General features: G+C 36.5%; 1 protein-coding gene across 1 annotated transcript in view; it reads left to right on the top strand.

Annotated features, from left to right (window-relative positions):
- Window positions 1-24,566, top strand: part of RRP15 (ribosomal RNA processing 15 homolog) — a 46,783-nt gene extending 22,217 nt beyond the window's left edge. Inside the window, exon 5 of the mRNA XM_059998318.1 lies at window positions 24,062-24,566. Coding sequence (XP_059854301.1) covers window positions 24,062-24,205 — 144 coding nt within the window. The 3' untranslated portion in view covers window positions 24,206-24,566. The remainder of the gene's footprint in view (window positions 1-24,061) is intronic.
- Window positions 24,567-26,009: the final 1,443 nt, after the last annotated feature.

Genomic DNA, 26,009 nt, shown 5'->3' with positions numbered 1-26,009 from the left:
CTGCTAATTGGTTGTTAGATCTTCTGGATTGATCCTCTTATTTTCATAACTTTTTTCCCCTCTAATTTTCTCTCTCTCTGGCACCTTTCTGGGGGAAGTTCTTTGATTTCTAGCCCTTAAATTGAGTTTTAAAAATATATGACTTCATATTTTTTAATTTTGAAGAACACTTTTTGTTCCTTTGTTTTATTCTTGGGATCCTATTATTGTTTCACGAATGCACTGTCTGTTCTCTTTGGGGAATTAATTATAGGCATCTTAAATTTGTCTTCTGCTCTGCGTTGTTTTAGTCTCTTCTGAGCTCATTTTTGCTGTTTGCTTTGGCCTCAGTCTTTCCAGTTGGAGGCCTTCCTTAGTACATGGCGATCCTCAGTGTCTACTCATATTTACGAGTAAAGTACTAGAGAATGGATTGAGCATCCCAGCATGAGCCCAGGCTTTACTGGTTGGTGAGCTCAGCTATAGAAGAGTCAAGAGAGTTGGTGCTTTTGTTGGGGAATGTCCAAATGTCAGCTTCTGTAGGACTTTCTTCTGGAAGTTTATATCTTTTCTAGAGAAGACTCTTAAGAATCCTCTGCCTATGTATGGGGTAAGAACTTGCTGCCAGTATTCTTGGAGCAGAATGTAGGAATAGTCTTTGGGGCTCCAGCATTCAGTACGTAGACTTATCCAGTACAAGCTCTTTGTGTTAGCCAGTGCTCCAGAGTCCAGGACCTCTCTGGTTTAATATTTTCAGGGAGTAAACTGCTGTCCATGTTAGTGTCAGTCACCTGCCTCCATAAGCTGGCGAGGGGGCCAAGAGGTCTAATAACTGCTGCTTACACGGACTATCAGCCATTCTTCTGTTTTATCACACCCATTACCCCTACCTCCGCCCACTGCCCCCAGTTCCTGAGCATGGATCCACTGTTTGTCATTAAACATCAGCTTATTTTTTTCTCTGTTAATTGGTTGCTACTACTCTGTCTAGTTTTCATCCCCCCAAAATTTGCTGGCGTATTGTGTCTCCTATTGTTTTCCCTTCTGTATTGTTTCCTTGTATGTTTATAACTTTTATACCTTTATTTTAATTTTTGTAGGCTTTCCTGTAAGAATTGGAGATAAATACATGTCTGGGGGTTAATTGGAAGACCTCCTTTTTATTTTAAAAGCAAAAAGGTTCATCTGTCGTAGCTTCTTATTGCTTTAATGGAATTACTGGTAGTCTTAAGTTGATTATAAAGTATTTCACAAACAATAAACCTTTAAATTTTGACATTTTTAATGTTTTGAAGTGAATTGTTTGAAAAATACATTATAGGCACACTTCCTAAAATTTTAGCCATATAAAGAGGGAAACGTCCACGTGAAGCAGATATATTCACCTCTATTTCTATGGGTTTGCATCTTTGGAAACAATCGTTGTGATTATCTCTCTTCCTTTGAGAGTCTTTAGATATTTAGATTCATGCTCTGGCACATGTGCGTTTAGCATTGTTTCTTAGAAAATAAAGAAGAAAAGAGAGTATATGCTTTTTAAAAAATATGACTAGTCTGTTAATTTTTGTTACGTAATCTGATTGATAGATAACGAGAATTACTAATTCATTTCTTTACAAGTCACATATCTATGATTTATAACTCTTTTTTAAGGGTGATATGTATTTGTGCACTATACATCTACATTTGACTTACTTCATTTTATGTTTTTATATTTACTGTTTTTGTGAGCTACAACTTCAGCTGTTTAAAGTCTGCTTATTTCATTTAAAACCATGATCTTCTTCAAGGCTTTTGGTGCCCAGATTGGAGTACTGTTTGATATGTTCCAAGACTGCCTTTCATATCATTAGCTCTTTATCAAGACATTTCTCCTCCTCTGATCCTGCTGACTTGGACAATGCTGTTGCCCTTAGAAGTTTTTAAATCTTTTTCTTTCCTAATTTTGTTGTAGGTAGTCATTATTTCTAGAGCAAAGTACTTGGGAACTCATATGTTAGAAACCCCTCCTTAGGGCAGAAAAGGTGTAATTGCTTTTTAAAGATCATTTTTAGGGAAAGAGATTTCGAAATGACTTACAAGTATTTTGAAAGATGTCACACTGATATATTAAATTACATTTGAGTCACCAATTACTGTACTTTACTCCTTGGAGCTGAGCTTGGGTACTGTGAAGTAAGACAAAAAGTTACTTGATGGGCTTGTTTCAGAAGAAATAACAGCTAATATTTGTAAATCAAAAAAAGCCTTCACTCTAGTGCCTAGGGCAGTTATTATTCTAAGTATTTTTCATCTCTAAAAAAATGAGCTGTTTCTTCAGTTACATATGTATGGTTTATTTTTTTTTCTTAATAAATAATTGTGTATCTCTTTCATCATGTTAAGCCAGGTCATTTGTACAGATGATATACATCACGTTAATAAATGTAAACACATTACACCTTGGCATTCACAAATTTAACACTTTTTTTTTTTGCTTTTTCCTTTTTTAAAAAGTTCCTTATATTGTAAAGCTTATATGCAGAAGTATGTCACTTACTGGTGAGTTCACTACCCAGTATCCACTTTTATGCCCATTGTTTTCTCTATTCCCTATCATATCATGTCACAGTAAATCTTGTTAAATCAATACAGGGGACTTAGTTTATTTTTATTTTATTTATATTTTGTGAGATAGGGCTATGAAATGCAACATTGTTAGTGGAAGTTAGAAAGCCTAAGAAAAGAGTGATTCTTAGCCAAAAAATAAAAATTTGGGGTAAAGTATTGAATGTCAAATTCAGTGGAGGTTGGTTCTTTGAATGAATCAGTCCATCGAATATTTCACATAGAAACGAGAAGAGAAACCATTTGAAAAATTGTTTTAGTTCATGTTCCAGGTGGTATAGATGTTAGCTCATGAAATTAGAAAGTTTTAAAGTTGGAAAAATTATGATGTGAGAATGTTCATAGAAAACGTGACTCTCAAGAGGAATGTGCTTTGGAAGAATATAAGAACCTTAGCTTTGATTTTAAAATGTCATGAAGCAAACGTAGTGGTGGCACTAGTTCATCCATTGAACCAACCTAGCCTGTAGGTAAAGGTGCTTTGAGTAACTGAAGAAGCATTTTTCATTGTATAATGGTGAATTCAGATGATAACAGGGAAGGAGGCAGCAGTGAGTGATACTTCTGTTGAAGTGTTTACCTTCAAGCTAAAGAATTTCGTGAAGAAAGTCATAAATTGGAACAAGTGTTCAGTGTTGCTGAAACCAGCCTATACTGAGACAGTCTTTGAAAACACTTAAATGAAATAAGCATCAGAGAACGAAGCCATAATCAGTAGACATTTTCACTAGTAATAATTCAAGGAAAAAAGAGACCGTGCATCTCATTTTTACTTCTTTTCAAGGCACACTTAAGCAGTTGGTTAGGAGGAAAAGAACTGCCAATCTTTGTACTACTGTAAGGGGAAAAAGCCTAAGAGTTTTCCAGTTTTTCACATTCTTTATAATTTTCTTTCTTTTCTCTTTTCTTCTTCCATAGGGGTTGGAATATAGGGTGTTTGCTGACGGGTGGGGAGCTAGTGAGTAAGTTGGGATCAGATTTTTTAGTCTCGTACCTTCAGTTAAGGAATTTGGACTTTATCCTTTAGGCATTTGGGAGCCAGTTGTAATTTTTCATCAGGTAAGTGATGTGATAAGGTTTGATTATTTTTAAGAAAAAGAAGGCTGGAGGATGTAAAGCCAGTGTCAGAAGACCAACCAGTGGGAGGCTATTGTGGTAATCAGAGCAGGAGGGGAGAACTAAAAGGGGGTGAGCTAAGGTTGCATGGGGGTGAGAAGAAAAGAGGAGCCAGATTTGACAGGCAGTTTTGAGGTTGACTGGGTCTGGGACTCACCTGATTCAGAGGGATGAAGGAGAGGGAGGGACTGTGGGTGGGGTGACTGTGAGGTCGACGACAGCTTGGGAGATTCAGAAATGGTGACAGCTTTCACCAAATCAAGACTGTAAAAGGTGGAACATGTCTGAGAGGTAAAGACTTTTGGAGGCAATGTCTGCTCCAGGTTGTAATGAGAAATGAGACGAATGACAGTAAATCAGGTCAAAAACGTCAAGCGCGGGGCAGAGGCCCTGGGTTAGTGCGGGAAGCCTGACACAAAGGAACAGGCGGCCCGAAGAGCAGTGTGTGTGTGAAGGCCGCTTAGTGCAGGAGCTCACGAGTCTGTCTGTCTCTGCAGGGTCCCGAACACAGAGGACAGTTAGTCTGTTTACCCAGTCGGGGAAGGTGAATAGTGTACTTTAGAAATGGAAACATTTCTAGGTTTAAAGAATTAATTGTCACCTATTCGGAGGGAATGCTGTAATCCAGAATCTGTAAATCCCTCCCTTGGACCAAATAAATGCAGCCCTGAATGTACCAGCCACATACCAACATGTGGCAGGGCACGTTGGCTGCTTCCTTGATGTTGACCTTGAGTGAATTTCTTTTTTTTAAGATAAGATTGTATTTAGGGCACTCTGTTTAAGGAAGCAACAAAAACTTACATTTTGTATAAGAAAAGTTTTCACTAGAGATTAGTTTTAATCCTTAAGGGAATAGTACCTTCCTTCCCCCATTCAGAACACATACCAGTCTAGAGTGATGTTTTCCCAGTATGTTGAATAATCAAGGTTTTAATAATTAGAGCTGCTAATTTTTTTCCTTACCTTTCAAAGTTGTGATTATTCCTTTTGCTCTTTTCTTGAAAAGTTGACTAAAATTCAGTAAGATTTCTTGGAACTTAAGTGCCTGTTTCCTTAAAGGTGGCACAGAAGCAAAGGTGATGCAATTTAAATCTGTTAAGTCTCTAAGGAGAGCATATTGGCTGCTGTTAGGAGATCATTGACTATATGTTATTAACACTCTTGAAATTACAGACTTTCTGCAGTGTTTTCATTTATTTGAAATTGTCAATATATCAATTTGGGCTTTTGTTAAAACGAAACCGCAATAATAATTTTGTAGTAAGAGAAAGTGCTAGCTAGTTTCTGTTAGAAAGTAATTTCCTTACTGATTGCAGGACAACAAATTTCAATCAAAATCAAGGGGAAAAGTTACTGGAAGAGACTAGGTATTTACTTTTTTCTGATTTTGTGATGTGAGTGCTTTAAGTGTCAAGCATAGAGGTAAGTTAGGGGGCTCTGTTTCTCATACATTTCTCATAAATGACAACTATGTGATTTCTTCACAGCTAGGTATTTAGTGGTGGGAATACTTTTGAAATACCTGGCTTCTTTGGTATCTTGGTAACTTAGACCTAGACTCTGAATTGCTGTGTACTTTTAAAATTGTGCATTCCTGTTGATTCATAGACCTACTGAATTCTCCTCCCAAGGGAGAAAGCCTAGGAATGGAGGGACTCCTCACACAGGTCCCTAGGTGGTCCCCCAGCCATTTCCAGGCCTCCGTTTTTAAAAGGAGTTGGGGGTGTGGAAGGCAGGCAAGGGGGTGGAGAAAGATGCTGTCCTTAAGTTGCCCCTACATTGCAGGGCAACACTGTTACTCTCACATGAAAGCGGCTCTAACAGGAATGTGTGGAATGCTCACTTTGTAAATAATTCAGCTTAATGTTTGTTTACTGAAAATGCCTAAATAGATTAGAGTTTAGACAAAAGAGAGACTCCAAGTTTGAAGTAAGAATGAGCATGATTGTACACTTTGCTGTTGATGGGAACAGCCTAAAGCCAGTTTCTCTTTGTACTCACTTTTAAAATATGCTGTTTAATTTTAACATAGGGTGGTTTCTGATTTGAACAGCAGTTTTAATCAAAGTGAACGTACGTTTGGCAGTGTGGTGACATACAGCATTTGACATGGGGGAAATATGGGTATAAGTGAAAAATATAATTATGGAGCTGCTGTGGAAATCTTTAGTTACTGTTAAAATAAAAATTAATAGTGGTGCCGTACATCTTCTGGCCTGCTTTGAAGAAATGTTCTATTTGAAGGGGCTGAAGTGGCTGCTTGCATAGGATTTTCATCAGTGAGATTGAGGCTTTTTCTTTCTTTCTTTGATTTTTGTTTTTTAATTTAAATGTCCTGCACAAGATGTGTCTTACACCCATGTGTTTGCACTTATGGTGCATTTTTAAAAATCAAAAGAATTATTTTACACACTGACTAGAGAACCAGACCGCCTGGGTTCAGAATACTTGGTCTGCCGCTAACTGCAGATGGGTTGCTTACCCACACCAAACCTAGGATACTTCTCTGTTTAAGACAGTCATTCTAGGAGTTATAACGACCTCACAGAGATACTGTGAGAGTCAGGTGATTTAGTATACGTAAAGTGCTTAGAATTAGAAAGCTTGGCATCTAGGAAGCACTATATAAATGTTTGCAATAGCATGTCATTAGAATGAGTTTCTTATAGTCAGTTCTTATTTTTTCCTAACAGATAATAGTTAAAGATGAATCTGAATTTGGAAGCTAGTTTGTAAGGAAACTGTTGTTACTACTGCTGAATTACTGGATCGTCCAAAAATTATCTAATAATTGAATAAAAATTGTGTTTAGATTTGGAAGGTTCTCTCTCATTTAGGTGTGTCTGGCCTAGTAATGCATTCTTCTTACACAGTAATAAAACTAGATTTTGAGGACCTAGAAATGTGTCCACTTTCTCTTACCCCACACTTCAAGCTGTGGTTGAACTGTAACTTTCTTCCTTAGCAAGGGGGATTTGGTTTCTAAGTGGGTGCTTTCCTACTATTTGAACGTTCTCAACTTTGTGAATAGTGCGCAGAACATTAGAAGATCACAGATGTCCTCAGTCGGGGGCTCTGTGTGTACGTGATGACTCAGGGCATTAGTGGTAGGGACAGGGTAAATGGGCTGGGAGGGGCCTTATTATTGTTTGCTTTGCGCCAGGTACTATGGAAGGTGTTTTTATATAATTATCATTTTAAGAAATACTAGAACTCTCATTTAAAGATGAGAAACCCAAAGTCAGATTAAATGACTTGCCTCAGGACACACTGATAATAATTGACAGACTCGGGGTGAAAACCTAGTCTCTATTGCTCCAGAACTGTCTTTCAGCCATTAGTGCCCGTGTGCTTAAAATAGTGAGGTACTTTTTTAGAAGCAGAACAGAAAACTGTCTCCATTCTCTCACCTAGATGAGCTGGAAAGAAGGGGGGCTGTCTGGCGAGCCCCAGTGTTGCCTGCCCAGACTAGACAGAGAGGTAAGCAAGGCAGCTTGCTGAGTTCTGGGTCTCACCTCCCCTTCACTGGTTATGTAGTAGCACTTGGGGAATGACCCACTTTAAAACCTCATTCCTTAAAACTGGTTAAGGAGGAAGTAAGATAAAATATTATAGTAAAACACTTCAGAATTATGAAACTCATTAGACTCATTTAGAAAATTCTTTGGGGAATTCTCTGGTGGTCCAGTGGTTAGGACTTGGCGCTTTCACTGCTGTGGGCCTGGGTTCAATCCCTGGTCGGGGACCTAAAATCCCGGAAGCCACGCAGTGTGGCCAAAAAAGAAAGAAAGAAAATTCTTTATAAGTTTACTGTTAGAATTGACTTTCTATTCATTTATCAAGGAATTTAAAGTTATTGGATATCATTTAATCATTGTTTGCCTAATAGAAATTTTAGAATCCTTTTTTTTTCAGTTATTTTATAGAAAATTTTCAAACAGGAAAAACATGTGAAAGACCAGTATTTCTGTCACCTAGTTTCTAAAATTGTTAGCACTTGTCCATGTGTTTATTTTATACCTGTCTGCCTATCCTCTCTCCACCTAGTTTTTGTTTGTTTGGGATGATTATTTGAAGGTAGTCCCTATACTGTCCCAGAGATTCTTTTTTAAAAATTCGGTTTATTGTTGTATGATTCACATACCACAGAATTCAAAGGATTCTTTAATAACTTCGAGAACTGGAATCCAGTCGAGGTTCACACCGAGCATTTGCTTGTATCCTGGTCTCTTTTCTTCTTGACCAGTCCCTTGTCCTCTCCCACCCCACCCCACCTTTTTTTAAGAAGAATATATAAAGAGACAAACCAGTTGTCTTGAAGAATGAATCCAGATTCTGAATTTGCCTGATGGTTTTGTCATGATATCTTTTAACTTGTTCCCCTCTGCCCCTTTTTTAGTAGGCTGGAAGTTAGGACTAAAGGTTAGGATTTAGGTTAAACTCTTTTGGCCTATTTCATAGGTGTGATACTTAGATGCTCTGTACTTACTATTGCATCACATCCATATTAGTGATGGTAGTTTTTCATTTGGTTAAAGTGGTAATAAATAGTCCCTTATTAAAAGTGCATTTCCCCCCTACAGTTATAAAGTAATTTCTGGGATGAATAACTTTGGAAGGAGCAAGTACCTTTCTCTATCTTTCCTTTGCCTTTTAGCATCAATTGATGATCCTTGTTTAAAACAGTTATGTCATTGGAGTTTACAGAATGGTGATTTTCTCATTTATTTTTTATTTATTTAATTTTTCTAGGGATGAATTTAATTTCCTAAAGATGGGGGCTAATGTTCCCTTCCCTTTAATTACTGCTTTCTGGAGTGAGGAGTTGGGTTAGCAGTCATCTCCAGTGCTGGCAAGAGAGCCTTCTCTCCCCCCGCCTTTTGTTGTTTTTTGTTTAGTATCATGGACATAAGAATTTTTATTTGTTCAGTATTTTACAAACATTATGCTTTTTGATGCTTAAATTCACAAATGAGGTAATGGGAACCAGTGCAAAGTGGCTCTTGTGCCCTTTTGACATGACCCCATTTTTCTTTGAGTACTTCTTGCCTTCTGGGATAACAAGATGTCCCAGACCAAACCTTGAACTTCCTGTGTCCCAGACTTGGAATCACCCATTTGTACAAGGAACTCTAGTGAGACAATCCATTTATTTTTAAATCTTTTGTTGACTTCACTAGATTGATTGATAGTATGCATATTATCTACCAGATATAACTTAGTTTTGTTTGTATAGCTAGCTTTTCATGGTTTTACAAAGAACTTTTCCATATTTTGAAAAAAAATTTTTCCTTGTTGATACCCCGTCTCATAAACTAACTGCAGTGTTGGACTAGCAAGAAGTCTGTACGTTTCATTGCTGCAAAGACCTTGGGGGTTGGGTACTTCAAGAAATTAAGGAGAAGAATGGAGGGATAATAATCACATATTACATTTAAAAGAATGACAAGGAGTTTTGTGTTGGCAAAAGCAGCCATTTATTTATATCAATGACCTTTATGGCTATGTGTGTATGTGATATGTGAGGGAGAGAGTATTTACTATTATCGTCCCTCATATTTCAGAAGAGGAAATAGGTAACATGCTGTCTTAGCCCATTCAAGTTGCTATAATAGATTAACACAGACTAGGTGGCTGAAACAACAGACATTCATTTCTCAAAGTTCTGGAGTCTGGGAGTCCAAGATCAGGGCACTGGCAGATTTGGTGTCTGGTGAGGACCCGCTTCCTGGTTCATAGCCATGTCTTCTTGCTGTGTCCTCACATGGAGGAGGGGCTTATGTATGTTTTTTTTCATTTAAGCTTTTAACAAAGTTGTGATATTAAAACATTGGTGTCTCTTTTCTAGATAAATTCATAGCTCTGCTAATTTGTTTATAAATCTCAATTCTCACTAATGTACTATGTAATGTAGTAGGTATAAGAATAAGGATGTGCTTTAAGAGACTGACTGGCAAAGTGTATTCTAAATATTTCATGATCCTAATTGAGTATGAAAATGTATAGAGCACTTGTGTCAAAAGGCTCCTTGAGATGTTCTGTTTGTCTTTTTAGGCAGTATAGTCAGCTTTTAACAATTCTTAAGAGAATATAAACAATGAAGAAAATCAGGGATGCAGGAATGTTTCCTAAGACTTAATTTTGTGGAGCTAGATGTATATAGATAGCAAGTTAGAACAGAAGAAACCAAATAGAACCACTTTGAACAAGGACATAAGTGTTAAGTGCATAGTAAAGTGAAGGGCAGCAAATGAAATAAAAGCAAAAAACAGTATAGTGGATGAAAAAAATGCATCAAAAAAGCTTGTTTTCCAGGAATATTAGGCCTGAATTCTTGGAAAGCCAGGCAGCATTAGGTTTTCTTAGAGAGTTCTGTACATTTAATATGTGCTTGGGCTGTAATTAAAGGTGACATGATTTCAGCATCTTGATCTTTTTTCCTGGGATCTCTTATTAAATGCTTTTCTAGTTTGCTTGGATCTTAGAAATTACCCATCTGAATTTGTAAACTGTACAAGAATCTGGAAACTAAACAAAAAGTTAACAAAAATGAAGCCCAGTGGGCTTGTTGCCTGGAATACCATCCTAGTAAGAGTTAAACAAGCTTGTGAAGGAATAGAGAAGGCAAAAATTGATAAAGGCAAGTAGGAATTGCTTATTAAGAATTCTGTGGGAATCAGAGAAAAGTTTGAGTTTGTTCAGATATGGGATCTTTCATATAAACTTGAATCAGTAGGTTCTTCACTGGAATTCTCGTATATTCTAGATTGAAAATTTTCAGTCCTTTATGATTGAATTTTCAGTTCTTTAGAGGTATGTTAACAATGTCTTGCACAATTAGAAAATCATTTGTGCTCTTATTTAAATTCTAAAGATTTGGGGCTATATTTTACTTCTTTTGATTTCTACCAGAATACATTTTTTTATATAAAGGGATTTCTCATATACCCTTCATTTCAAGGCAGAACTTTTAGATAGGATTTAATATGTCAACCAAAAAAAAAAAGAAAAAAAAAAAGAAGCAGGAGTCTGCAAATAAGAAAAGAGTTTATTTGGGGTCTTAAGAATTGCAGTTTGGGAGATGCAGACGATTCGGTTGATCCCAGAAGAGTGTTACAGGGAAGAGAAAGTTTCATCATAAAGATGAAAAGCCATGAGGTTGTTAAAAGGCACCCGACGAGAATTGTGATTGACTCTGACTGAAGTCAGAAAATATTTTTGTCCTTAAGAAATCATGAGTTGTTTTAGGGTAGGGTCCAATAAGTAGATAGGCTATGCTGTCACGAATTTCTGGTAGATGTTCTGGATGGCTTCATCAGGTCAAAGGGTGAGATTCCGTCCAGGCTGAGATGTGCATAAGTCACACTTCTTTAATGGCCCCTTGGCTGTGTTTTAGAGGGCTCTCTTAGCAATACTGACTCCATTTTGATTTTCCTTTCACAAATGTAGGGGAGATTACTAACTACAGCTGTAAATAGCTTACAAAAATTTGCAACAACAAAGGTATTAAGATGAATTTAACCAGTGGTATGAACCTTTTTTAGTTTAGGTGAAAATAAATTAAAATGGAAACAGAACGCTCTTCTTAGGGAAAGCAATGAAATCAGCTATTGCTGATTGCTAAATTTAGATATGATTATAATGTTTATTTTTTTAGGATTTGACTTTAATTTTCCCCCTTCAAAACTGAAATGAGGTTAAGCTCTTAATTATTTGGTATTAGACTAATGAATAATTCCAAACCTCTGTTTTCAGTTTTCTTTTCAATAGCTGCCAGTGTATGTTTGAACCTTGAAATGGAAGCTGATTAACATTTTTAAGGGTTGTCTTCATCTTCAAAATCAACACAGACTGCTTCTGTATGATCTTGATTAAATATTTGTGTAAAACCAGGCCAGTGAGGGTGGGGACTATTTTGTTTCCTTGCGTCATATGGTTTTCATTAAGTTTTTTGCATTTAAGTCAGTTTTATTTTTCAGTTGATGTAGGCACAGAGAGTTGTCTTGTAGGTTGCTTTAGGTCATTGAGTCATTGCTGCCTTGCAGTAACCCTGACAGACTTCATAAGTTGCTAAATTTTTATCAATCCCGTCTTAGATGTCAAGACATCCAGACTTAGGTGTCAAAACAACTTCCATCTGATGGTGGTAAATATCTGTGCCTCACATGTACAGTATGATTAACTGTCTCTTACATTACATTTATACCAAGGTTAAGAAAGGGAAGTACATTTAATTTCTTTCAGGTCTCGGACCTCTATCTAAACTTTCTCATTTGTAGTGTTGTAGTCAGTGGTTAACAATGATTCACATCCAGAACTCTCTTGGTTTTTTATTCCTGTTGTAAACATAATACATCATATTGCCACTACTTCTATTTTACAAATAAAACAAAAACCTTTAATTCTCGTGATGTCTTAACATTTAATGAAACCTATCTAGGGATCACCCTAGGGAAATTTTACCAACAAATGACACATTTGGAATTTGCTTCAAGCTTTCTCCTTTTCTTATATTAATCTCTGATCCACCTTTTCTTTGTGGGTGCTCCAAGCATTTAGGAGGTTTTCTACTTAATGGTTAAGTCATCTTTATGGAAAAGATCCAGTAAGTTGAAATTATGTAAATCTGTTGTATGAGATAATTTGCCCAAGTTTTGACTTTCGTAGAAATTATCTGAAAGTGTATTCAGTTGTTTTCAGTGTACTTTAGTACTCACTCTACTGTGTAATTTTTAGGTTATAACAGATGACTTAGTAATATATTGTGTTCATATTGATTAAGTTGTAGAGCAGTGTAGTATTATGGAAAGAACTTGGGCTTTGGAATCAAATGGATCTGGATTTAAGTATTGACTCAGCTGTTTATTAACTCTGACTTAAATAAGTTGCTTCACTTCTTTGAGCCTTAGTTTCCTTATTAAAGATGAGAAGGATGATGGCAATCTGGCTAGGAAACTTAGGAGAATTAGAAGCAAGGGAATATTATATAAAGTGTCTGGCACATAATAGCTTCATAGTATAATTCTTTTTTTCATTGAATAAGTTAGAAAGGAAAGCAGAATCATTATGGTTAATAAAACCAGAAAGGTTTCTTGGGGGAGATTTTTTTAGGAAGATGTTGGAGGAGGCTTGTAAAACTTGGGGATTTGTGGAAATGATTGAAGAATAGTTGGTTTTCTCCTTGTTGTCCTATTTTTTCCTTTTTAAATTAATTTTTACTTAGGCATATAGTTTAAAAGACCACATTTTGCCAAAAAGTTCATGATCAAATAAAGCAGTTTTCTGCACCATTCTGTCTACTCTGCACGGCTCTGACCCCAGGGCAACCTGGGCAACCAGGACAGCTGGCTCCTGTGGCTAGTTCTGCTGGCACTTACACATCTCATATTCCCAGCTATCACAGAGCCAGATCTTTTGATTTGTCAATTTGAGGTGTTACCTGTTGGCTTTCTCTTATTGTAGGCAAATATTTCATTCCTCTTACACATTCTGTTTCCTCCCGGATGTCCTTTCAATATAGTTAGTTTATAATTTTTTGCTAATTCAGTGTTCAGCATATATTATTATGCCTGTACAAGTATTATTTACAGCTGAAGATTGTAATATTCCTTACTTATGTTTCCTTTCTATTTGTTTTTCCTGAAATGAATAATTGCCTTGATTTTCATATTTAATGTCCACAATTTATTTAGTTTTTCAAAATGAAATTACGTCAGGTAATGTATCTATTATAAAAACTTTATTGGAGACATTCTCTCCTAGAATCCTCTATTTTCCTTTTTCTGGGTTGATTGCTCCCTTGGGCCGCTTCACAGTTGTCATCCTGGGACGTAAATTTCTTCTGATCCTTGGAATGTCTGCTGGATTGGATTCCCTATTTCCTGGATCTCGTATCTTCTTCTTTCTTGGTTTACTCCCACTGTTTCGGTAAAGCATACCCTCTAGGGGTTTTGTCCAGTTAAAATGATGGGACTGTGGCAGTTGGCTGGTGATGACAGCTCTCAGCAGCCTTTCCTGAGGTCACTGCTGCAAGCTTTCCTCCCTGCCTGACTAGTCACCGTGCTGGAGTCTCCATTCAGTCTCATCCTGGACATGCCCTTCTCTTTCCTGCATTGGATGTCCTTATTTTTTTCTTTCCTGTGTCTTTCTCTTCTTGATTTACTCCACCTTTTTGTGGAGGGCATTCTCAGTAGTTTCTCGAGAAAGGCTTAATTGGAAGTAAAGTTTTGGGTACCTCATGTGTCTGAAAGTGCCTCTATTCTGTCCTCACACTTGAATAACAGTGTATCTGGGTATTAAATGTTCAATTGGAAATTCTTTTCTTTTAGCATTTGGAAAGCATTCATCTATTGCTTTTTTGCTTCCAGTGGTGCTGTAGGAAAATCTGAATCTTATTCTGATTCCTGATCATCTGTATGTATGTGATTTATTTGTTTGCTTTCTGGCAGCTTATAGCGCATTCTTTTAGCACCCCTTTGTTCTGAAATTGTACATGGTGTCCTTGATGTGGCTCAATTTTTCTTTAGTGTTTTGGACTTTCAGGAGGGCTCCTTTCACTCTGGAAATGTGTGTCCTTCACTTTCGGGAAATTTTCTTGAAGTAGTTCATCAATTTTCCTCCTCTCCATTTTTGCATATCTCTGTCTGTAGACCTGTTATTTGTATGTTAAACCTCTTGGACTGGTTCTCCAATTATCTTACTTTTTCTTCTGTTTTCCATCACATTTTTCTTTTTACTCTTTTTTGCGTGGTTTCCTTAACTTTATCTTCTCACCCTTATAATAATTTTTTTATTTCTGCCATCGTGTTTTAAATTTCAAGCTCTTTGTTATTCTCTTAATGTTTATTTTAAAATAGTAACTGTTCTCTCTTTGTGGATGCAATATAATCTTCTAACTCTTCAAGGATATTAATGGTATTTTCCCCTAAATTTTCTTTATTTGAATAGTTTCTTTTTTTTTTTAAAGAAATAAGTGAAAAAGCTCAATTCCCACTCTTCTCCAGTGATCATATCAGGAGGATTATGAGAAATACTATTAATATGGACTATGCCCCAGGCACTAAAAACCAAACCACACCCAGGCAGTATTGTCCTGTCATGCATTTTGTCCTAGCAGAAACATCTTGTTTTCCCCAGAGCTTCTTGTTTTTGTAAAAGACACTAAAAGCAACTGACTAAAGTTTATCTAGTGTATTCTCTTTTTAATTTAATTTAATTTATTTTTTAAACAGCAGATTCTTATTAGTTATCTATTTTATACCTATTAGTGTGTATATGTCAGTTGCAATCTCCCAATTCATCCCACCACCACTCCTCCCCCCGCCGCCACTTTCCCCCCTTGCTGTCCATACGTTTGTTCCCTACATCTGTGTCTCAGTTTCTGCCCTGCAAACCAGTTCATCTGTACCATTTTTCTAGGTTCCACATATATGCATTAATATACGATATTTGTTTTTCTCTTTCTGACTTAACTTCACTCTATATGACAGACTCTAGATCCATCCACATCTCTACAAATGACTCAATTTCGTTCCTTTTTATGGCTGAGTAATATTCCATTGTATATATGTACCACATCTTCTTTATCCATTCGTCTGTCGGTGGGCGTTTAGCTTGCTTCCATGACTTGGCTATTGTAAATAGTGCTGCAATGAACATTGGGGTGCATGTGTCTTTTTGAATTATGGTTTTCTCTGGGTATATGCCCAGTAGTGGGATTACTGGGTCATATGGTAGTTCTATTTTTAGTTTTTTAAGGAACCTCCGTACTGTTCTCCATAGTAGCTGTATCAATTACATTCCCACCAACAGTGCAAGAGGGTTCCCTTTTCTCCACACCCTCTCCAACATTTGTTGTTTGTAGATTTTCTGTGGATGCCCATTCTAACTGGTGTGAGGTGATACCTCATGGTAGTTTTGATTTGCATTTCTCTAATAATTAGTGATGTTGAGCAGCTTTTCATGTGCTTCTTGGCCATCTGTATGTCTTCTTTGGAGAAATGTCTATTTAGGTCCTTTTTTGGAGTGGGTTGTTTGTTTTCTTAATATTGAGCTGCATGAGCTGTTTATATATTTTGGAGATTAATCCTTTGTCCATTGATTCCTTTGCAAATATTTTCTCCCATTCTGAGGGTTGTCTTTTCGTCTTGTTTGTAGTTTCCTTTGCTTTGCAAAAGCTTTTAAGTTTCATTAGGTCCCATTTGTTTATTTTTGTTTTTATTTCCATTACTCTAGGAGGTGGATCAAAAAAGATCTTTCTGTGATTTATATCAAAGAGTGTTCTTCCTATGTTTTCCTCTAAGAGTTTTATAGTGTCTGGTCTTACATTTAGGTCTCTGGTCCATTTTGAGTTTATTTTTGTGTATGGTGTTAGGGAGTGTTCTAATTTCATTCTTTTACATGTAGCTGTCCAGTTTTCCCTGCACCACTTATTGAAGAGACTGTCTTTTCTCCATTGAATATCCTTGCCTCCTTTGTCATAGATTAGTTGACGATAGGTGCGTGGGTTTATCTCTGGGCTTTCTATCCTGTTCCATTGATCTATATTTCTGTTTTTGTGCCAGTACCATACTGTCTTGATTACTGTAGCTTTGTAGTATAGTCTGAAGTCAGGGAGTCTGATTCCTCCAGCTCTGTTTTTTTCCCTCAAGACTGCTGTGGCTATTTGGGATCTTTTGTGTCTCCAAACAAGTTTTAAGATTTTTTGTTCTAGTTCTGTAAAAAATGCCATTGGTAATTTGATAGGGATTGCACTGAATCTGTAGATTGCTTTGGGTAGTAAGTCATTTTCACAATATTGATTCTTCCAATCCAAGAACATGGTATATCTCTCCATCTGTTTGTATCATCCTTAATTTCTTTCATCAGTGTCTTATAGTTTTCTGAGTACAGGTCTTTTACCTCCTTAGATAGGTTTATTCCTAGGTATTTTATTCTTTATGTTGCAATGGTAAATGGGATTGTTTCCTTAATTTCTGTTTCTGATCTTTTGTTGTTAGTGTATAGGAATGCAAGAGATTTCTGTGCATTAATTTTGTATCCTGCAACTTTACCAAATTCATTGATTAGCTCTAGTAGTTTTCTGGTGGCCTCTTTAGGATTCTCTATGTATAGTATCATGTCATCTGCAAACAGTGACAGTTTTACTTCTTCTTTTCCCATTTGTATTCCTTTTATTTCTTTTTCTTCTATGATTGCTGTGGCTAGGACTTCCAAAGCTATGTTGAATAATAGTGGTGAGAGTGGACATCCTTGTCTTGTTCCTGATCTTAGAGGAAATGCTTTCAGTTTTTCACCATTGAGAATGATGTTTGCTATGGGTTTGTCGTATATGGCCTTTATTATGTTGAGGTAGGTTCCCTCTATGCTCACTTTCTGGAGAGTTTTTATCATAAATGGGTGTTGAATTTTGTCAAAAACTTTTTCTGCATCTATTGAGATGATCATATGGGTTTTTTTTTCAATTTCTTAATATGGTTATCACATTGATTGATTTGCATATATTGAAGATTCCTTGCATCCCTGGGATAAATCCAACTTGATCATGGTGTATGATCCTTTTAATGCGTTGTTGGATTCTGTTTGCTAGTATTTTGTTGAGGATTTTTGTATCTATCTTCATCAGTGATATTGGTCTGTAATTTTCTCTTTTTATAGTATCTTTGTCTAGTTGTGGTATCAGGGTGATGGTGGCCTCATAGAATGAGTTTGGGAGTGTTCCTTCCTCTGCAATTTTTTGGAAGAGCTTGAGAAGGATGGATGTTAGCTCTTCTCTAAATATTTGATGGAATTCACCTGTGAAGCCATGTGGTCCTGGACTTTGGTTTGTTGGAAGATTTTTAATCACAGTTTCAATTTCACTACTTGTGATTGGTCTGTTCATATATTCTATTTCTTCCTTGTTCAGTTTTGGAAGGTTATACCTTTCTAAAAGTTTGTCCATTTCTTCCAGGTTGTCCATTTTATTGGCATAGAGTTGCTTGTAGTAGTCTCTTAGGATGCTTTGCATTTCTGCGGTATCTGTTGTAACTTCTCCTTTTTCATTTCTAATTTTATTGATTTGAGTCCTCTCCCTCTTTTTCTTGATGAGTCTGGCTAATGGTTTATCGATTTTGTTTATCTTTCCAAAGAACCAGCTTTTAGTTTTATCGATTTTTGCTATTGTCTTCTTTGTTTCTGTTTCATTTATTTCTGCTCTTGTCTTTATGATTTCTTTCCCTCTACTAACTTTGGGTTTTGTTTGTTGTTCTTTCTCTAGTTCCTTTAGGTGTAAGGTTAGGTTGTTTATTTGAGCTGTTTGTTGTTTCTTGAGGTAGGATTGTATTGCTGTAAACTTCCCTCTTAGAACTTCCTTTGCTGCAATCCCATAGGTTTTGGTTCGTCACGTTTTCATTTTCATTTGTCTCTAGGTACTTTTTGGTTTCCTCTTTGATTTCATCAGTGATTTCTTGGTTATTTAGTAACGTATTGTTTAGCCTCCATGTGTTTGTGTTTTTTACATTTTTTTCCCTGTAATTGATTTCTAATCACATAGCATTGTGGTCAGAAAAGATGCTTGATATGATTTCAATTTTCTTAAATTTCCTGAGACTTGATTTGTGACCCAAGCAAGATGTGATCTATCCTGGAGAATGTTCTGTGTGCGCTTGAGAAGAAAGTGTAATCTGCTGTTTTTGTATGGAATGTCCTATAAATATCAATTAAGTCCATCCTGTTTAATGTATCATTTAAAGCTTGTGTTTCCTTATTTATTTTCATTTTGGATGATCTGTCCATTGGTGTAAGTGAGGTGTTAAAGTCCCCCACTATTACTGTGTTACTGTCAATTTCCTCTTTTATAGCTGTTAGCAGTTGCCTTATGTATTGAGGTGCTCCTATGTTGGGTGCATATATATGTATAATTGTTATGTCTTCTTCTTGGATTGATCCCTTGATCATTATGTAGTGTCCTTTCCTTGTCTCTTGTAACATTCTTTATTTTAAAGTCTATTTTATCTGGTATGAGTATTGCTACTCCAGCTTTCTTTTGATTTCCATTTGCATGGAATACCTTTTTCCATCCCCTCACTTTCAGTCTGTATGTGTCCCTAGGTCTGAAGTGGGTCTGTCATAGACAGCATATATAAGGGTCTTGTTTTTGTATCCATTCAGCGAGCCTGTGTCTTCTGGTTGGAGTATTTAATCCATTCACGTTTAAGGTAATTATCGATATGTATGCTCCTATTACCATTTTCTTAATTGCTTTGGGTTTGTTTTTGTAGGTCCTTTTCTTCTGTTGTGTTTCCCATTTAGAGAAGTTCCTTTAGCATTTGTTGTAGAGCTGGTTTGGTGGTGCTGAATTCTCTTAGCTTTTGCTTGTCTGTAAAGCTTTTGACTTCTCCATTGAATCTGAATGAGATGCTTGTCAGGTAGAGTAATCTTGGTTGTAGGTTCTTCCCTTTCATCACTTTAAATATGTCATGCCACTCCCTTCTGGCTTGTAGGGTTTCTGCTGAGAAATCAGCTGTTAACCTTATGGGAGATCCCTTGTATGTTATTTGTCGTTTTTCCCTTGCTGCTTTCAATAATTTTTCTTTGTCTTTAATTTTTGCCAATTTGATTACTGTGTGTCTCGGCATGTTTCTCCTTGGATTTATCTTGTATGGGAGTCTCTGCGCTTCCTGGACTTGGGTGGCTATTTCCTTTCCCATGCTAGGGAAGTTTTTGACTATAATCTCTTCAGATATTTTCTCTGGTCCTTTCTCTCTCTATTCTCCTTCTGGGACCCCTATAATGTGAATGTTGTTGAGTTTAATGTTGTCCCAGAGGTCTCTTAGGCTGTTTTCAATTCTTTTCATTCTTTTTTCTCTATTCTGTTCCACAACAGTGAATTCCACCATTCTGTCTTCCAGGTCACTTATCTGTTCTTCTGCCTCAGTTATTCTGCTGTTGATTCCTTCTAGTGTATTTTTCATTTCAGTTATTGTATTGTTCATCTCTGTTTATTTTTTAATTCTTCTGGGTCTTTGTTAAACATTTCTTGCATCTTCTCGATCTTTGCCTCCATTGTTTTTCTGAGGTCCTGGATCGTCTTCACTATCATTATTCTGAATTCTTTTTCAGGAAGGTTGCCTATCTGCACTTCATTTAGTTGTTTTTCTGGGTTTTCATCTTGTTCCTTCATCTGGTACATAGCCCTCTGCCTTTTCATCTTGTCTGTCTTTCTGTGAACGTGGTTTTTGTTCCACAGGCTGCAGGATTGTAGTTCTTCTTGCTTCTGCTGTCTGCCTGAATAGTTTCTTTTTCCTGCAATTTGCTTTTTATTTTTCATTTATTTATTGAATTTTATTTATTTTTTATACAGCAGGTTCTTATTAATTATCTGTTTTATACATATTAGTGTATATATGTCAATCCAGTCTCCCAAGCAAGTTGCTTTTTAAATGCTTGTGTTTATGTTATTCTCTGTCTTCTTTCTGATAAACCTTAGTTGTCTGTTCATGACTAGAACAAATAATCCTAAAAAGGTTACTGGAAACTCTGAGTATGTGGATATTGTCCACATGACATGTGAGCTTTAATGTAGGCTTCTCTCTATGGGTTATTTGTTATTAACTGGTCAGATTTTCTAGAGTATTCCTGATCTCCTGCCTGGAGAAAAAAGATCTGCTGACCAGCATTTTGGGAGCCCAATGTGAGAAGAAGGCTGGGACTCATTGTTGGAGGTGGAGTGTGTGTGTGTGTGTGTGTGTGTGTGTGTGTGTGTGTGTGTAAGTGTAACCTAATCCCTTGGTTTTGGTACTGCACCTGTGCCTTCATCTGTGCTAGCTCATAACCTCTCCAGGGGTTAAGCCTCAAATGTTCTGCCAGGGGAGTGTGGAGGGGGGAACGGATCTAGAGACCTGATTGTTTCTTAAGATAACTGTCACCCAATTCTCTTTATTTTGGTTCCTCTGTTCTTACCCTCACTTCCAGAAGTACCCAGAACTGCCCGTTTCTAACTTTTGGGTTTTTTCCCCTGAACATTCTGCCGTGTGATTTGGGTTAGCTGTCAGCCTGACAGTCGCAGTTGTAGGATTCACCTTCCTTGGCTTTGCCAAGACAGTTGCCTCCAGTCCATCTGCTTCCACCGTCTAAAACTTTGTGGCTGTTTTTCTCTTTGGATCTTGTCCTAGTGGATTATGTCTTTAAAACAACAGTCACTTTTCCTTTGTTGCTTAAGCTGTGCAGTTGAGCAGGACTAGTTGTCTGTGTTCAAACAGCCGCCTTCACACGGATCCCCTGCCTTCTTTCTTGCTGCATATTTCTTCAGCACGTGGAGGCATTAGAAGTTAAAGGGTCATCTTGAGAGATGTTTTTTTTCTTGAGCTGCCGTCTTGAGAGATACTATAGAAAATACCTGGTTTTAAACTATATTAACCTACACTTGTTAGTACTAAATTTTGTGTTGTCAGTTTTTTTCTCCATATTGTTGCTTTGTGGTATAAAAATGCCACTGTAATGAAGCTTGAATGGTGGCAGTCTGTCAAGCATCCAGTGCTGTGTCTGCATTGGATTCCAAAATCTGAAATCTTTTCTCTCTCAGCCGTAAAGTGTACTTAGTCTTACAGCAGTGAAAGAAAACTGTCTCTAAGAAATATTTGTCCTTTCATTTGGTGGTTCTCAGGCTTTAGTGAGCATCAGAAGCGCTGGTTGGCTTATTAAAACCGATTAAACCAGAGTTTCTGATTCAGTAGGTCCGGAACAGGGCCCAGGTTTTGGGGGTTGTTTTTTTTTTTAATGTTTCTGTGTTTATGGGCCTGAGATTGTGAATTCCTGACAAGTGATGCTGATGCTGGTGTGAGGGCCACACTTTGAGACTGACTGAAGCAGACTGTATGAGTGCTTGAAAACCAGAACGCCACCACCAAGACCCTCCAGTAAAGCTTTACTTCATTATTTTCCAGTTGGACAATTGAGAAGAGCTTTGAATTTATGCTATGATCGCTCTCTTTGCCTAAAACATACGTTTACTTGATCGTCTTGATCGAGACAGTAGGTCTAACCATTTAAATTAATGAATCCTTTCCTTTGGTCCACTGTTATTCCTTTCTTTCTTTCTGAACTGCCTGTTTGAGATTTTGTCCTCATCTCCCCTTCTTCCTTCCCTTGTTTCTTGTGGTGCCTGCAACTCTGTGATGCGGCAGAAGTTGGCTGTCAGGGTGAGCTCTCATGTAGAAGCAAGTCTGCATTGAGGTCGGTCACGTGGGGTCTGCCTGCTCTGGGTCGGTAACGTGTTCATAGCATGTTGGGTGTAGCTATTTAAACATGGAGCCTTACCATTAAGGTTGTGCATACTCGCATGTAAACACAAACATTAATGTCAGGCTGTCTTTACTAGTTAGTAATTTGTGTATGCCTATACCAGGAAGCATACACTTTTTAGAATTTAATTGAAAACTTTGAATAATTAATTTGGCAGGAGAAGTGTTACAGTTATTGGTTCTAAGTGGATCTCTGTTCATTGGGAGCAACTGTCTCTTTTAAGTAAGGTGAAGAGATTGGCAAAGAAAACTTCAGTTGAATCAGGGAAAATGGCCTTTTATCCAGTTAGGTAATTTAATCTGACAGAAGCAGAAATCGTTTTTAGGAATGTAGGTTTGACACTGTAGAGATGAGGGATGGGGAGGTGTTAGCATCCTCTGTGAGCAGCGTTATAAATTGCCTTTCTACTTCATTACTCTCTATCAGTGTGGCGTGAAAACCATTGGAACTGTTTTACTGTTGGGTTTAACCTAGCACAGATATTTTTGTTTCTTTATGCTGGTTAAATTATAGTACAAAGTGCACTGTTTGATTCACTAAGTCATTTCTGCAAATCTTTGGTCACATTTATATGCTGTCCAGTCTTTGGGTTCTACTGAGGGACAAGCCCTGAGGAGTAAGCCAATAGGAGATTTTTCCCGTTTGTAATAGTGTCCTTTTTTTTTTTTTAATGGTATGACTGTTTCAGGGCTATATTTTTTAAAATAAAAGACAGCTTCAGCAGAATTAGATAAGTAATCTCTTAACCCAGTTAAGAGATCTTTTCCCTTAATAATTGCTTTTTATATGATTAATGGCTCCCATAAGGTAACAGTATTTTCTAACCAAATGGGTTCCCGTATATTTAGAGAGATTTTTCCCACATTGTGTATTTCTGTGAATGGCATGAGTAGAAAAGCACAGACTGTTAGCTCCATGAAGACAGGGACTTTGTTTTGTTCATCACTCTGTTTCTAACACTGAGAAAGGTATTTGATATGCAGTTCTCAGTAAATATTTGTGGAATGAAGGACAGAAACCAGTTTAGAGTTCAGCATCCTGCATTACCTAATTAATGCCACAAGGTGGTACTGTTGTAGCATGAAATAAGAGGCTGTAATTCTTAGCCTCTCTTACATAGTTTTATATAAATCCTATGAATAAACAAAATGAATTGACTACCTATTATGTTTATTGCCTGTTTCAGATATTTATGGTTTTGGCATGTGATTAGTCTTTTGAGTCTATGATTTGGCCAGGCAGTGAGATTATAACCTAAATAAAGAACATTTGGTTCAATTTTTTTTTTTTTTTTGAAATTTGGAGTGAGTTTTATTAATTAATTTATTATTTTTGCTGTGTTGGGTCTTCGTTTCTGTGCGAGGGCTTTCTCTAGTTGCGGAGAGCGGGGGCCACTCACTATCGCGGCCTCTCTTGTTGCGGAGCACAGGCTCCAGACACGCAGGCTCAGTAGTTGTGGCTCACGGGCCCAGTTGCTCCGTGGCATGTGCGATCCTCCCAGACCAGGGCTCAAACCCGTGTCCCCTGCATTAACAGGCAGATTCTCAACCACTGCGCCACCAGGGAAGCCCTGGTTCAAATTTTTATCAAATGTTAAATGAGATAGCATCTATTAAAACCTAGCACAGTATCAGGTTAGTTTCATTTTCTCGCCTTTAATTTATTTTGGGTTAAAAACCTTTGTTAAATTTTTCTTTGTGTTAAAATAATTTGCCAAACATTTTCTAATAAGTTATCACTGAATGTTAAACGATATTTTGTAAGTCTGCTTTGATTGTCAGAAGATTTTAAAAATTGATACCAAACCTAGATTTTACTGTATTATACCCCCCACTGCAAAAAAAAAAAGTTTAATTCTGCTCCATGGTTCTTTTATAAGGCTGAAATATTTTAACATAGTACTACATATTTGTGCATATATGATCATAATGTATAAATAAAGTCAGTCTATAATTTGTCTTGATTTCACTCCTATTATAAAAGTGTTGACAGGTTTGTTTTATAGCTTGGAATTTTAAAATTTCCTTATGATGAAATTGACTTCTGAATATTTTGATTGTATAATTTTCCACAGACTGAAGCAAAATCAGAAGAGGGCCCAGGATGGGCTATCCTACGTGATAATTTCATGATGGGAGCATCCATGAAAGACTGGGACAAAGGAAGTGATGGACCAGATGACAACAGACCGGGGTCTGGAAGTGACTCTGACACATAAAGCTATATAAGAAACACAGTTTCCATTTTATTTTTCCTAGAAAAATACTCGTGCTCTGAAAGTTGGGGAATTATAAAGATACCATTTGTAAGAGAGCCAAAAGACTTTCACTGTTATCAACTTTGGTGTTTCTCTTTTTCATGTAAACTTGGTTAAAATGATATTTCAAACCTTGTATAATTTTAAGCATTGTTCTTTAGAACGTTCGTAGAAAGAAATATTTCTACTTGAGATATGCATTTTGCCAAGTTCATTATAGGTTTACCTGTTGCTTTTGGATATTGGTGTTTTATTTAAGTATCACCAAGGGTTGTAGAAATGCAATATCAATTCATAATTAAAATGAACTCCTTGAAGTTAATATTTTTCAGCCTCTAACTTACAGACCTATATATGTATATTTTTTGTGGGGAAGGGTTGGTGTGTTTTTTTTGGTGAGCTATTGAGAAAAACTATGTAGCAAATTTTTAAATTATAGCATTTCTGATTTGGGGTGATGATTTTATTTTTAGACACTCTGGCAATTATGATTTAAGAAACATCAAATTTCTACTTTTATATTATTTCCTTTTATATGCTAAGTAATATATATAAATAATGGCTTAGATTTATTTTAAGTGTTAGGTTATTTTTGTATGAGAGATTTACTGAGGTGGAAATTCTCATATTTAACTTATGCAATGAGGCATAATTTCTTAGGAAGCATATTTGACATGTTCTCGTTTCTCTTATTTTCCCTAAATATTTGAGTTAGCTTAAATTCTTTTTTTATGGACTGGCTGACCAGTGAAATGGTAGTTAGACAACAGATAGTCTGCATCAGATACTGCATCTGATCTGAGACTTGATTTCTTATAGTTGTCTTAAAGATTATTAAATTGGATGACTTTCAGAATCTAGGTGTTAAACAAAAAGAGAAGAGAAAGCAGGGCTATTTAATATCATTCCAAAATTTCTGTGAAACTGGGCCTAAGATGCAAACTTTGTAGGGGAATTATTTAATAAAAGTGATCTGTTCTTTTTTAAAAGGGTCCATCCCTTACTCCATCTTTCCATAGTAAAAATAGTTCCCTCCTACTACCAAATTGCACATGCTTGCATCTGTTATATATCGAAGGATAATCCTCCCCTCAAAACTGTGCTAGAGCAGAGACGTTTATATTTGCAAACCCATTTGGGTGTTACAAGTATTATGTAACCAAAGTTAAATTAGTCCATGGCCTGGTATTTGTTATCCTAAAGGAAGGTATACATCTAAGATATCAAATGATTAAACCAGCAGAGCTCAAAGTACATTTTTGTATGTATCCAAACTTTTGAAATTTAGTGTCTTCTTAAATTATAGAACTGCTATTTTGTCAGTGTAATATAAGTAAATGTGAACAACTAGTCCTCAGTAGTAACATGAGCATGCTAAACATCTCAGTATAACTTAACACAGATAAATATTTCAATACAACCTTACACGTAGATAATTTTGAGAAACAAATTTGCAGCACCTAAAAACTTTTATCTTCTCAGAATTAAAGATTTTACTTTTTTTTTCCTGCTATTATTCTGTTTCTGAATCATATTAAAGCTTTGCAAAATTTCTTCTGAACAGGACATCAGGTGATAGAAATGGGTAAATAACTTCTTGTTTAGTAAAAAAGTTGTTTTTTAACATAAACTTATCATATAGTCATTAGTTTAATTTAGAAAAATTGAGCAAGATTTTCAAACTGAAAGGAAGGAAGAGAATATTGGCAGATTTTCTTCTTTCAGAAATCATTTTATTCCAAAATAAAATTGAGTTGCTGCTATA

The sequence above is a fragment of the Delphinus delphis genome, chromosome 1, assembly GCF_949987515.2.
Source record: "Delphinus delphis chromosome 1, mDelDel1.2, whole genome shotgun sequence".
NCBI lineage: Eukaryota > Metazoa > Chordata > Mammalia > Artiodactyla > Delphinidae > Delphinus > Delphinus delphis.
The sequence above is the reverse complement of the archived record's forward strand: the minus strand, read 5'-3'. Positions and strand labels throughout refer to the sequence as shown.